General features: G+C 38.0%; 1 protein-coding gene across 7 annotated transcripts in view; it reads right to left on the reverse strand.

The window, feature by feature from the left end:
* Positions 1-2,360: 2,360 nt before the first annotated feature.
* The window catches only part of Camta (Calmodulin-binding transcription activator), a 404,381-nt gene continuing 393,715 nt past the window's right edge, over positions 2,361-13,026 (reverse strand). For 5 of the 7 annotated variants that reach the window (XM_076177798.1, XM_076177799.1, XM_076177797.1 and 2 more), the window contains 2 exons: positions 10,227-10,507; positions 2,361-9,997 (listed from right to left, as the gene is read on the reverse strand). In XM_076177798.1, the coding sequence (XP_076033913.1) occupies positions 9,870-9,997; positions 10,227-10,507 (409 nt within the window). In that variant the 3' untranslated portion in view covers positions 2,361-9,869. Of the gene's footprint in view, positions 9,998-10,226; positions 10,515-11,212; positions 11,244-13,026 lie in introns of all 7 variants that reach the window. The other 2 variants (XM_076177794.1, XM_076177795.1) reach the window with 2 other exon arrangements.

The following is a 13,026-nucleotide window of genomic DNA, read 5'->3' on the forward strand; positions in this document are numbered from 1 at the left end:
ATGCAGCCAATACCCCAGATGCATAAACATATGGTGACATGTTTATTATAACAATATATTACACATAAATCACCTAAATTACATACCAGGGCTTCATTATCCATTTTCATACAAAAGAACCTTCAAATCACCATATCCATTAAGTGTCCAGATGTTCAACACTGCTAATTTCTTTTCTATCTTCCATGGTCCTGCTCTTGCCTTTGTCCTTGCTTCAGTTATTGCTGGACACACTACAAAGGTTAAAAATACTTTTCATGACCTAAGATGTAGATATCCTATTGGCATAGGAGGTACACATGAGGAATGTGGAACCAAGGGTGTGTGTGTGTGGTGACCTGCCAAGCTTGAGCATTTTTTCTGCTTTTTCACATTTCACTGATTTGGCATATACTTACTGCAAAGGGAGGACCCTAGGTCCAAGAGGCCTTGACCTGTGGCTGACATGGTGACTCAATCGGGGCAAGTGACCAAAATGACCCATGAAAAAATAATAATAATAATGAATAAATAAATAAATAAATGGGATAACCCACGGGTTTGGCCCAAAATAGTCAGGTCACCGATTTGGCCCAAACTTACCCCAGAGGTAGGAACCTGTGCCCCAGACCAAGGAGGTATATGTGGCAACCAGCCAAAGTTGAGATTTTTTTGTTTTTTCTCATTTCTGCCTTTGGCGCCCATGCCTATGGCTTGAGTGGCGTCCAAGTGCAATCCACAGGAGGCCTGGTGACCCTTGACCTAAGGGTGACATGGTAACCCAATAGGGGCAAGTGACCAAAATGACCCACAAAACTCAGTTGGGAAACCCACATATTTGACCCAAAATGGTCAGGTCACCAATTTGGCCCAAACTTACCCCAGAGGGAGAAAGTTGAGCACAGGGCACAGTGAGGTGGACAGAAGGAACCTGGACCCAGGGGTATGTATGTGGCTACCAGCCAAATTGATATATATTTTTTCTTTTTCTCATTTCCGCTTCTGGCGCCCATGCCTTTGGCATGAGTGGTGTCCAGGTGCAATCCATAGGAGGCCTGGTGGCCCTCAACCTGTGGTTAATGTGGTGACCCAGTCAGTGCAAGTGACCAAAATGACCCACAAAAAACTTAGTGGGGAACCTGCGCATTTGCCCCAAAATGGTCAGGTCACCAATTTGGCCCAAATTTAACAAAGAGGGAGAGAGTTGTGCACAGAGCATGGTGAGGTAGATGGGAAGAACCTGGGCCAAAGGGCATGTGCGTGGCGACCAGCCTAATTTGAGCAATTTTATTCTTCTCATTTCTGCCTTTGGCCTGAGTGTTGTTCATGTGCAATCCATAGGAGGCCTGGTGGCCCTCTACCTGTGGGTAATGTGGTGACCCAGTTGGGGCAAGTGACCAAAATAACCCCCAAAGAAAAGATAATGTGTTGCTCTCTAGGGATTGTTAGTGTGGGACATTGTAGGATGAGGGTTTATTGATATAAAATTTGGCAGCTTCATATAGATTTAATAATCAGTTCTACTTTATTCTCAAATCACCATGTAAGGTACATTTCAACAATTCTTCCTCCTGCTTACTTGCTTTGTCCTCTTCTTTATATCAGGGAACAGTCCAGTAGAGGACCATTTGGCCAAAGCCCTTACATGCCTAAATGCCATGCTCGGGCAAAGTTCTCAGTGATGCCTCACCCCCCTTCCCCCATCACCACTTCCCATTTCCACCATTCCTTACTGCCTATTATAGCTATTGGCTTGTGAAATAATGAAACTGATTTTAAAAATGCTATTTAATGTCCCTATTGCAGAAAGGATAAGGGAAAAATATTTCATATTCTCTTGATTCTAACGCAAAAATCTTCATGGCTCCTTTGACTTTTTTAATCATAATTTTTTGTCAGCCTTGTGGGCAGCATGTCCAGATTAGAATTGCCGACACCCCCTAAATGTGCCGCTCCAGAGCATATGCCCACCCCCACCATGTGAAGGACCTACATTTGGCTGATGACTGTCTCTTATTTCTTTCCTGTTTTCTATCATTTTCTTTTCCTTGCTTCCCAGTTTTCTTCTTCATGTTAACATTTGAGATGGTATACATACCTCCCTATTCAGTCCAGGTCCATTCCTACAGATTAGATTAATTGGTTGTCAGCATATGTTATGTATCACTAGGAATTAGCAATTCAATATATTAATGCATTCTGATAGCCACATGACGACTTTTCTTCTAGTTAGGAATAAAATCAATATTTTCCAGTACACATTAGTCCTTTTGTAGATATAGACATATTGCTCCTGGTGAAGACAGAGATAACCTTTGGTTAAATCTCCAACTGAAGAATAACCATATAGTAATTCTATAAAAGGAGAATCAGACACTACCTCATGTGACTCACAATCCAAAGAATTTTTTTTATTTTCATCCAACATTCCAAGGATTAGCAGGAAATTTCAATACATACAAAAATAAAAGATAAAAATGGAAAATAGTTTGAAGCAAAACAATAGTAACTACTGATCCTAAACTCCTCTAGAAAAATAACCTCAATAGGAGCAGTAGTTGCGGTGGACCCTGGGGAAATAATAAGTCATGGCGCCTAATCACAATCAACAACAACAACAACAACAACAACAACAACCAAACAAGCAACTGGTAAAAGCATAAAGAAGGAAACCCGAGCACCCGTTCTGCCCAGTCAGCCGTTGCAGGGGTCATGGTCAATTAATGAAAACTCGCTTGTGGTATATCTAATATCAGCAATTTCTAAGAAAAAAATCTTTAAGGTTTAGATGATGCCTGCATTCCTTGGGCAATCAAGTAGTGACAGAATCATAACATAAGGGCTCAAGCATATGACTTCTTTATGAACTTGCTAATCTGGTATCAGTAGAGTTTCCATCGCTCTGGATTTCTTGGATTTCCTCTTTAATTTTGGATTATTGGTCACACTTTGAAGAAGACTAGGAAAAAGTTGCAGGAATAGCCAAAAGAAAAATGCTCATCAGAGAAGAATATTTCAAGACTAAGTGATATCTTTAATTAATAATAAATAGAGAATAAAATTTATAACATGATCAACAGCTATGTACAATGTTGATGATGGAGAAAGGGCATTAGGTAGGGAAATCATGTACATTAGCCTATGTACAAGTTGAACCTAAACCTTTTTGTTATGTTACCTTCCAACCTGTCATGACCCAACATCATCACAGACCTGCATTTTAAGTTTTTAACTGTATGCACAGAGATGATGCAACAGAACTCACTCTTTCCCAAGTTTGATGCCACAACCATGAACCTTGTATTCTTTTATAAGTATTTCAGCAAAGAAAAACTTTGCCTGCTGGTGAGTACAAACTGCAGTCTGCTGTGACAGCAAAGATGTTTAATCTCCTGTGTATTAATACAAAGCTTTACGGTGAACAACCCTCCCCCCACCCACCCCTCCCCAGGACCATGAACACTTGAGAACAGGCTAATGCCAGGCATAATCATTCACACTGGGTCCGTGGACTGAGATATCTATAGAAGAGTAAGGGAGATTAATAAAGATTTGTATTTCAGGGTAGACCTCAATTTGTTGATACTGGTTTGTATAGCTTCTTTATGTCTGAGTGTGTGTGTGTGTGTGTGTTATTTACCTAGTTGTATTTTGCAGGAAGAGAGCTATGCTCATAGTGACCCACGATTGTACCTTTCCGCATCCAGTGTGTGTGTGTGTGTGTGTGTGTATTTACCTAGTCGTATTACACGGGAAGGGGAGCTATGCTCATGGTGACCAGTCTTTGTATCTTGCAACATCTAGTTTGTTCTGAAATTCATGTATGGTGTTTGCACACACTGTTGTGTGTATGTGTGCGTATGTATGTATTTGATTATGTATGAACAAGAAAAGAGATACACTTATGTAGTCCTGTCAATTTGTTTTTAATTTAACTTTCTTCTTTAAATTATTCCACAAGTTCATACATATGTATGGAAAGCAGTTTCTTTATATCCTTTAGGAATAATTATCTTTTTATATATCTATTATCGTAACATCTTGTCACTTTCCCAACCCAAACTGTGATCTTTCCTGTCAATTTTGTCTAGTACTTTCACTATTCCAACTTGGCTATAATTTTACCTCTCTCTCTCTCTCACACTCTTTTTTAACATGGGGAGATTAGATTCTTCTAATCTGTCCTGTCTGCTAGGCTCAGGACAATTTTGGTTGTTGTTATTTATATTGTCTTTATTGTACTTGTATCCTTCATTTTTATGGAGACCACACCATTATTGTCTACTCCAGTCTGGGGAGAGTCACATTCTCTGAAAGTTTCTTTTTCATCATCTCTCCACTCATGAAATGGAAAGTTATTCTTATTTGCATCAGCAGTTTACATGTCTCACCATTCTTTTTTAATGTGATTATGTCCTTTTTTGCTTTTGTAATTAATTTTCCGGCATAAATCACTGTTGGCTTCTTTGTAGTTTTTACCATTTTGAATAACTTGCACACTTCTTGGCATTGAAATTAATTTTTCCACATTCTAGTTTGTACACTGGCGAGATCTTTTTGTAACAATTTACAGTTTCATTCATCTTCTATTCTTCTCATGATTTTTGTGTGACCTGCAAACACATTAATATAGTTTTTTGTTCCTTCCAAATTAAGAACATTATTGGTGCTAATACAGACTCTTAAGGGACTCCACAAGTTACTTACCTCCCTAACAGGCTCAGTCAATGAGCTTCCTTTGTCATTAATAAATTTGTAAATCAATTTAGTTTAATTTTTACATTTACTGATAATACCTTTAAAGGCATACCTTTGCTTTGCTTTTTTTTTAGGAATGTCCCCTTTGGGGCTACAGAGAGTAGGATGCCTAGTCCTATCCTCTGTTCTCTGTGGAAGGCAGAAGTAGAGGGAGTGAACTTGAGGGGATGACCAAGGATGAGATGGATAGATGGGGTAAAGGGGGTGTTGATAAAGAAGGGAATGTCTGTTGAGCAGGGAAGGGAGAAGGCAGAAGATAGGGATGAGTGGAGAATGACTGTGTATGGATGATACTATTACACAAGGAAGGGGGGATGGGGGTAGGGGGTGCTTATGTATGATATTTTGTTGCAGCCCAATGGGATTTCTCCCCATCTCTTTTTCTGCATGAGGGGACAATGAGAGGGAGTCGCTGATTAAGTGAATTGGCCTTGCTGTGGATGTACTTTGTATTACATTTGACCCAGGGCAGTTGGCAGATGGAGGGATGACCTGTCATCCATGAGAAGCTGAGATTGGAGGAGTGGAAAGGGTGGTGGAGGGGAGCGAAATGGATGGGAATAGGTACGTGTCTCTGACTTAGCTACCTCCCTTATAAGGGGGGGAAAAAGCTCTTGGTCTATAGGTAGACCCTCAAAGGTATTCTCATTTTAATTTCTAGCATTTTTGTGTATTCTTCCTTTTCTTTCTACTTGCTTATATATCTTGAATTGATGTCCTGCCTTGCAAATTCTTTTAAATGAACTCTTTTTCAATGTCTTCTTCCATTAACCCTTATCACAAATTTTCCTTCACCATTTTTCTTTGCATTTGTGGATTCCCTCCAATCTATTTCAAAGAATTTCTTCAAACCAACTCTATATTTCCTGTCAACTGAAATTCTGGTGACATATGATTACTTTTTCCTATGAGGCACATGTAATTCATAGAATCAATGGCACTGAACCCAGTGTCATTGATTCTTTAAATTGATTCTCTGATGTGAAATAAATCCAATCTCACTATTGTCGTGTTTTCTCTTGATCTTGGTATAGTTTTAACCCATTGAGTTATTGCATTTTCCATTGTTATATTTAACAGAACATTAACTCTTATGAATCTTCACTTCCAGTTCTCACTTAGTTACCCATCAGGATTATATGGGCCTCTGTTCAATCCTTTCCTGTATTTACCTTATTGTGAGTGAATAGCTGTCTGATAAAATGTCTTGATATCGAGCTTTGTTCTATGCCCTTGTCTTACAGGGGACATAGGCAGCCTTGAAGTCTTTTCTATTTGTTAGTTATAAAGTTGAGATTTATCATCTCAGGCTGACTCTCATGTAGTAGTATATCATCCATAATAGGGGGAAAAAGCACTTGTTATACAGATCAGTATATAGATAGGTAATATCCATTATTATGTCATTCTTCACGGCTATCATTACTCCACCTCCCCTTTTGTCTTTTCTATTTTTTCTCAAAATTCTGTAATTAACATTAGGTAGCCAGGTCTGGCTTTATTTCTTCTTTCTATTGATACAATTTTAATGATTTCTGATTTAAAACTATTCGGAAAAACTTTTTCTAATTTTTCTTCTATTATTCTGTTCTAGGATTGCTCTTTCCTCCAGCTTTACTTATTAACTCTCTCATCTTTGTTCTCCCTTCTTTATTAAAATATTCTTACATTTTTTTCTATATCCACTATTTTCCATGTATGTATCCATATTTACTTAATTGTAATGAACAGGAAAGGAGCTACATTTGTGATGCCCAATCTCTTTTTCTGTGTGTGAATGTATGTCTACATGTACCTTTGTCTGTATCTACATGTTTGGGTGTGTGTTTGTGTTATATATGTTTCTACTTGTATTCGTTTGCTTGTGTTTTTTTTTTTTTTTTTTTTTTTTTTTTATGTCTCCATAATTCATCATAGGAGTGAAGCATGTACTGTACTGGACTCATGACTGACAGCTTTTACCCTTCTGAATGAGAGCTCATACGGAGACCGATATATGGGCAATGCTGGTGTGTTTGTGTTTGAGCATGTTTCTGTGTGTCTATCTGTAACTGTCTGTGTGTCTGTCTGTTTTGCTTGTCTGCATATGTTTGTATCTGTGTCTATTTACTTAACTGTAATATACAGGAAGGGAGCTAGGCTCATGGGGTAGCTCCTTTTCTGTATATTATTATTAAGTGTATACATACACACATACATACAATGGTAGGATTAAAAAAATTTAACGACAGATTCTCTCACTGTGGCAGTAGCAGATAGATATCACTTTGGCTGTATTATAGCCTGTATTAGCCAATTTTCAATAACTGGTTTGTGGAGCTCACGAAATTCCTAGAAGAGGTTAGTACAAACCAGTAAGAACTAGCTGAATCCCACCACTGCACACAAAGATACACAGACACAAATACAGACAGACTAACAGCCACAAACAGACACAAATACAAATGTATGTATCTGTTTGTATTTGTCTGCCTGTGTCTGTGTTTACAAGTGTGTTTGTCTGTATCGTAATTGTTACTCATGAGATCCCATCTCTTTGATCTGTTAATCTTGGCTTTAAATTTACAAATTCATTATGTTTTCTGTGTATGTTTGCATATGCATTTGCATGTATATTCACCTAATTGTAATATACAGGAATGGAGCAATGCTGTGTGTGCATGTATTTGTATATGTGCATGTGTGTTATGGAGAAGACCAGAAATGGTAATACTGGATACAACGAAGACAGTGCCAAACAAGAGAGCACGTCCTGTCCCTCGCTACATAGCAAATGGATAAGATTACAGGCAAAATGGCGTCTAGGAATACCATCCCATGTTTACTTTGAGATCCAGCCTTAAACAATGGCTGTCTGGGGCAGATTTCAAAGCTCAGCTTGTATGGTTGAGTGTGGTTAGCCCAATTGAGGATGCTTCCATGCCTTCTCCCTCAGCCTTCTTAGTATAGGTGGATTCTACATAGCAGGAAGAGTAAACTGGGTTGGTTTGGGAACAGTAGATCAACTCTCAATATCCTATAGAGAACAGGTAAGGAGTAGAAGCTCTTTGAAGGAAAACCTCTTCAGCCAGAGCTAAAGTGGCAGTGAAATAAACTTTCCACATCTAAATTGTAACTATTACATCCACTATTGACTCCAACAGACCTCTATATAGTAATAAGCCACTCGCTAAGCTTAGATTTTGCTAGAGAGGAATAATGGAAAAAAATGGCTAGGATTGATCAAAATATACATGCAAAACACTCGAAGGTACTTAAATCTAAATACTTTCTGAATATACTGTAATGTCTAATAAAAGAAAAGGAAGTTTCCCACAGATACATGACTAAGACACAAGAGAAGAAAAATAAGCTTCAGTCATGAACCTGGGGCAGGGACTCAGAAATAAAAAAGGGGAAAATCTGCCCTATGAATCAAAAAATGCTTAATGCTTCTTTTCTGCTACAGCTTCAACTACGAATGAGAAAAATAGTTGGCTAATTACTAGGCTTCCAAGAATAGCATAGATGAATTGAAAATATCATCCTTTTGTGGGTAAGCATTATGACTTCATGAGGCTCTCAAAGTACAAAAACATTGAGAATAAATGACATACCGATCATCATACTACAAAGTAAAACTAATTGGATAGCAAGTGTAACTTTTTTTTTTTTTTTTCTCTACCTACTTCAGTTAAGCTATTGGTGGATAAAGAAATGAGGACCTGCCTCTACTGCTATAGCTAAGTGTCGTTATGCTCCCAACTTTGATGTACTCTGACCCTGTCTATCCACTTTGAGGTGTTCCTCTGGAGGCTGTCTCTGAATTTGGCTGTATTAACATCCCACCCCAATACCTTCTCCCATCCCTAACCCTGCCACCCTGTCAACAACACATGATACAGCCTTCAGGTTAACTATACATTCGAGCACAGAATTGTTCATCATATTTAGAACCCCTTACACGAAGCACTAGAGCTCTGCCAACAAATGGACAGGCCTGGTCAGTAGTTACCAAGTGCAGAGCAAGAAAGGAGTTGTATGAGGCTGTTTCACATTAAACATAGTATTATCAAATTCTCGTTTCAAAATATAAGAAATGGACATTTTTCACAATGGACAACATATATCAACCACATGAATTTTAAAAATATCTTTCTGCTTGCTCTCAAACAATTACATTGTTTACAAATATTATAGAAGGACTTTTCTCTAAACAAATGCTAAGGCCAAAAGGAATAGTATGGAAGAACACACCCCCACTAATGCATTATATTATGACACAGTAAATATATTATTATTATTATTTATTAATATCATTATCTTTATTATTGTAGCGTCTTCCCAGGTGTGGACTCCATCTTTTTACATGTGAATATTGCAGACATTTGTACCTCGAAAGCATCTTGAACAACACCCTATGCCTTCCATCCACTTGCTGTGTCGTGCCCCATGGTCCTTGTGCTATTAACACGCCAACACAGCATATTTCACAAAGCTCCTCCCCAAAGCCTCAAAGAACAATTTGAGTGCCTTGGCAATAGCAAAGATGCACATGAGTGTACAAACACACTCAAATGTACATTTTAACACACTTGAAGAAACATACACACTTACATACATACATATACACACATGAACAGACGGACACTTTTTCTGTACCCTTGCCTCTTGCAAAAAGATAAAGAGTAGAAAAGAAATAGTTGGAGTGAAAATATCAAAAGACAGCCAATCAAGTTTGATTATTGCTTATGCTTGTCACCACCACAGAACAGTACCAACAAGTCTTGTCCTCATCACCTTGTTGGTACATCATTTTGAAGGCTGGATGGTACAGCTCAAATGAGGGAAAGCCTTTTGGAAAGTCAAGCTTGCAATCCTTAAAAAACTTCAAGGACAGATCTTTATGCAACTTGGTCCGAAGGTCAACACTTCCTTCCACTAATCGCATAGAAGAACTCTATATTCACTTTCCCTGTAAGACTTTGGTCACTGTACATGTATATCTTTCCTCTTTCCATGTGGCATTCTGCTGTCATTCACTGTTTGTATTTTCTTTGTCTTTATCTAAAATACTGACCTAATCACTGGAACACCTTCCTCAGCAGAATACTGCCAAGGCGATCTTAAATCATCACATATCTTACATTGCTTTATAATGCTCTTGGCAACTCGACACCACAAAGTTTTGGTGAGGATGTTATAAGGGTCCTATGGTATTCAACCTTCCACTTGAAGCACCCGTGAGACAACAGCTTACTCAGGTTCTCCATCTTCACCCCTATAAAATAAACATACATTTAGATATGACTCTTGAATGCAACTGGGATTTTATACTTTTTTCATGTTTTATATATATATTCCACTTACTATAAATGACAATCTGTGGACAAGTCTGTTTCCTAGCTTTTGACATTATATTGATCAAATTTTTGTATTTTGACATTTTTGTGTTTTCTTCTTAGGGCGGGCTGGATGAAATAAGTTACAATATCAGATGCCAAACTTACTCCTCAGCTGCAGGGGCTGTGCTGGAGAGTAAAGGGTCGCTGCTGTTGGGGAGGGAGGGCCCCAATGAGAGGACCCCCAGCGCTGTTGGCTGGAGCTGGTGACGCCCGGTTGGTGGTCCCAGTCCCTCCCCCCCCATTGCTGCTGCTGCTGCTGCTGCTGACACTGCTGTTGCTGCTGCTGCTGTTGTTGTTGGCCCCCCCAATGGAATTGCAGTTGTTCCCCCCGACCCCCCCACTGCTTGTGCCAGCTTCTCTCTTTCGGCTGCCAGTGCCCGTTCTCTCTGTAATCTGTAGGGTGAAATTAGGTGTAAGGCTTGGTCCCTCTTTTCAACCAACTGTGGGCAATACTATATAGTCTTCCTTTCTTATGAGTTTTAAAATTTATTTAGGGGGGGGAAAAAGTCTCTCTCAAAGTAGTGAGAAATGTACTCTCCTTTGTTTTGAAAATAAAAATCAAAAGTACTGTGACTTGATAAAAATACACTTTGTGGAAAATTAGTTGATGAAAAGGAAAATATGACATTTGGTTAGTGCTGGACATTTAGATGATGTCATTACTAAACACCTTAGACACAACATCCAAGCTATATTTAGTAGGTTTAACTGTACATACACTTATACATTATTTTACAACTGTGTCATACTTTTTAAATAAAATGGGAACCAAAGAGAACATAAAACTATTATGATAATATAAAGAAAAGATAACACATACTGTAATTCAACACTACAAAACAAATAAGACAGCAGGGGATTTGGATATTTTAGAGTGACAAGAAGGTAGGTTTGTCAAATAAGGATAATAATTAAAGGGGGGGGACATCTAGTACTTAGAATTTACATGACTGAAACCTATAAGCTAGAAAATAAAAGAGAATCTTCACAAACACAACAACAACCAACCACAACATCAACACAGAGAACATAGAAAAAAAAAAATAAAAGAATACTTCCTGTCCCCACCAGTTTGGTGTTAACTAACTCACCGTTTTATCAGTTAGTAAATCCCAAATGCTGCTACAGAAGGGGAGGGAGAACAAGTAAATATAGATCGGGTAGTGGCTTGTTGCACTCCAGCGTACAACAACCACAGGACCAACACCTAGACATTCTATCACATGCCACAAAACAACTTAGGGTATCATAAATGTACAACAACGATAACAACAACAACAAACAACAAAAGTATCAGTAACACCAGCAATGAGGATGGTGATAAATGTGTATCTTAAGATGTTTTGGCATTGGTGGAATTTTGAGAGAGAAAAAAAAAAAAGGCTAGCTGAATGATGGTTTTACTTATGATTAAATATTTTCATCAAAACAAAGTTTCTATATGAATATATATTCATATATTTTATATATAATAATGTATTATCATAAACAATAAAATTATTTTCTCAACTTACGTTTATTTAGAAATACTTGATAAAGGAACAGATTGCAAGCACTGTGGATGTATGTATATATATATGTATATATGCATAAACATGCACATATATACATAGACTGTGAAAAGTGGAGTCCCCATACATGAATAGTTTGCCACATGAACAAAACCGAATTAATTTTTTTTTTTCTGAAGAAAATTGAACTCACGTACACCAAAACTTGAATAATACACTGCAAGCAGATTTTACTGGTAAATCTCCTAGTTTGCTCTAATATGGCCTCAAAGTGGGAATTGCAAAGTAGGAAGCACTGAGAACTTTATATCAAAAGATACATGGGCAACACCTCATCAAGTACCAAGATTTCTTTTCATATATTTTTCTCAACCTCCTCCTATCACTTTAAGCATAATTTAGGCTAGAAAATAAACCTAATCAAGAAAACAAACAAGACAATTCATTAACCTGACTGCTGTAGCTCCAAAGGACCTTTATCCTAAACGTGGCAACAGTGTTATCAAACTTGAATTTGTCAAAGTTACCAGAGTTGCTAAGTACTGCATGTGGGGGTTATTAATTTCATATAATCTTTATCCAACTTCCACACAGCATTTTGACATACCTAAATCAAAGTTTGTATAAATTTGAATATATATATATATATATATATATATATATATATTATACACATCAAGAGTTTTTCCCCCTTTTAAGGGAAGTAGCCAATTCACAGACAAGTACCCACTCCCACCCATTCCACTTCCATCCACCACCCTTTCTTCCCTCTCATCTTAGCTCTTCATGGATATATATATATATATATATATATATGTAATGTATTTGTATATACAAATACATGCTGTGTGTCATTGTGACAAATGGAAATAAGCTACACCACAAGGACTCGAACCTTTGCCTTAGCAACTGCTTACTATGAAGTAAGGACTAGTTTTGAGCCAACTAGACTGTACAAAAGGAATGACCTGGACTATGACCTGGTAGTTCCCCAATGGCACTAGGTTAGCTCAGTCTCTATTCTAATTTCACCGAGTATTATGGTAAGACATTGACAAGGTGTGTCATTGTGACAAATGAAGCTCCACTGCAAGGACTCGAACCTTTGCCTTAGTGACTGCATATTATGAAGCAAGGACGATAGCTTTGTGCCAACCAGACCATACAAAAGGAACAACCTGGACTGCGACCTGGTAGATCCCCAATGGCACTAAGTTAGTTCAGTCTCTATTCTAATAAGGAATCTCTGAGGCAAAGGTTTGAGTCCTTGCGGTGGAGCTTATTTCCATCTGTTACAATGACACACAACTTGTTGGATGGCTTGCCATAATACTTGGTGAAATTAGAATAAAGACTGAGCTAACCTAGTGCCATCAGTGTACTACCAGGTCATT

Source organism: Oratosquilla oratoria, chromosome 41, assembly GCF_046742065.1.
Source record: "Oratosquilla oratoria isolate Oo_2021 chromosome 41, ASM4674206v1, whole genome shotgun sequence".
Classification (NCBI taxonomy): Eukaryota; Metazoa; Arthropoda; class Malacostraca; order Stomatopoda; family Squillidae; genus Oratosquilla; species Oratosquilla oratoria.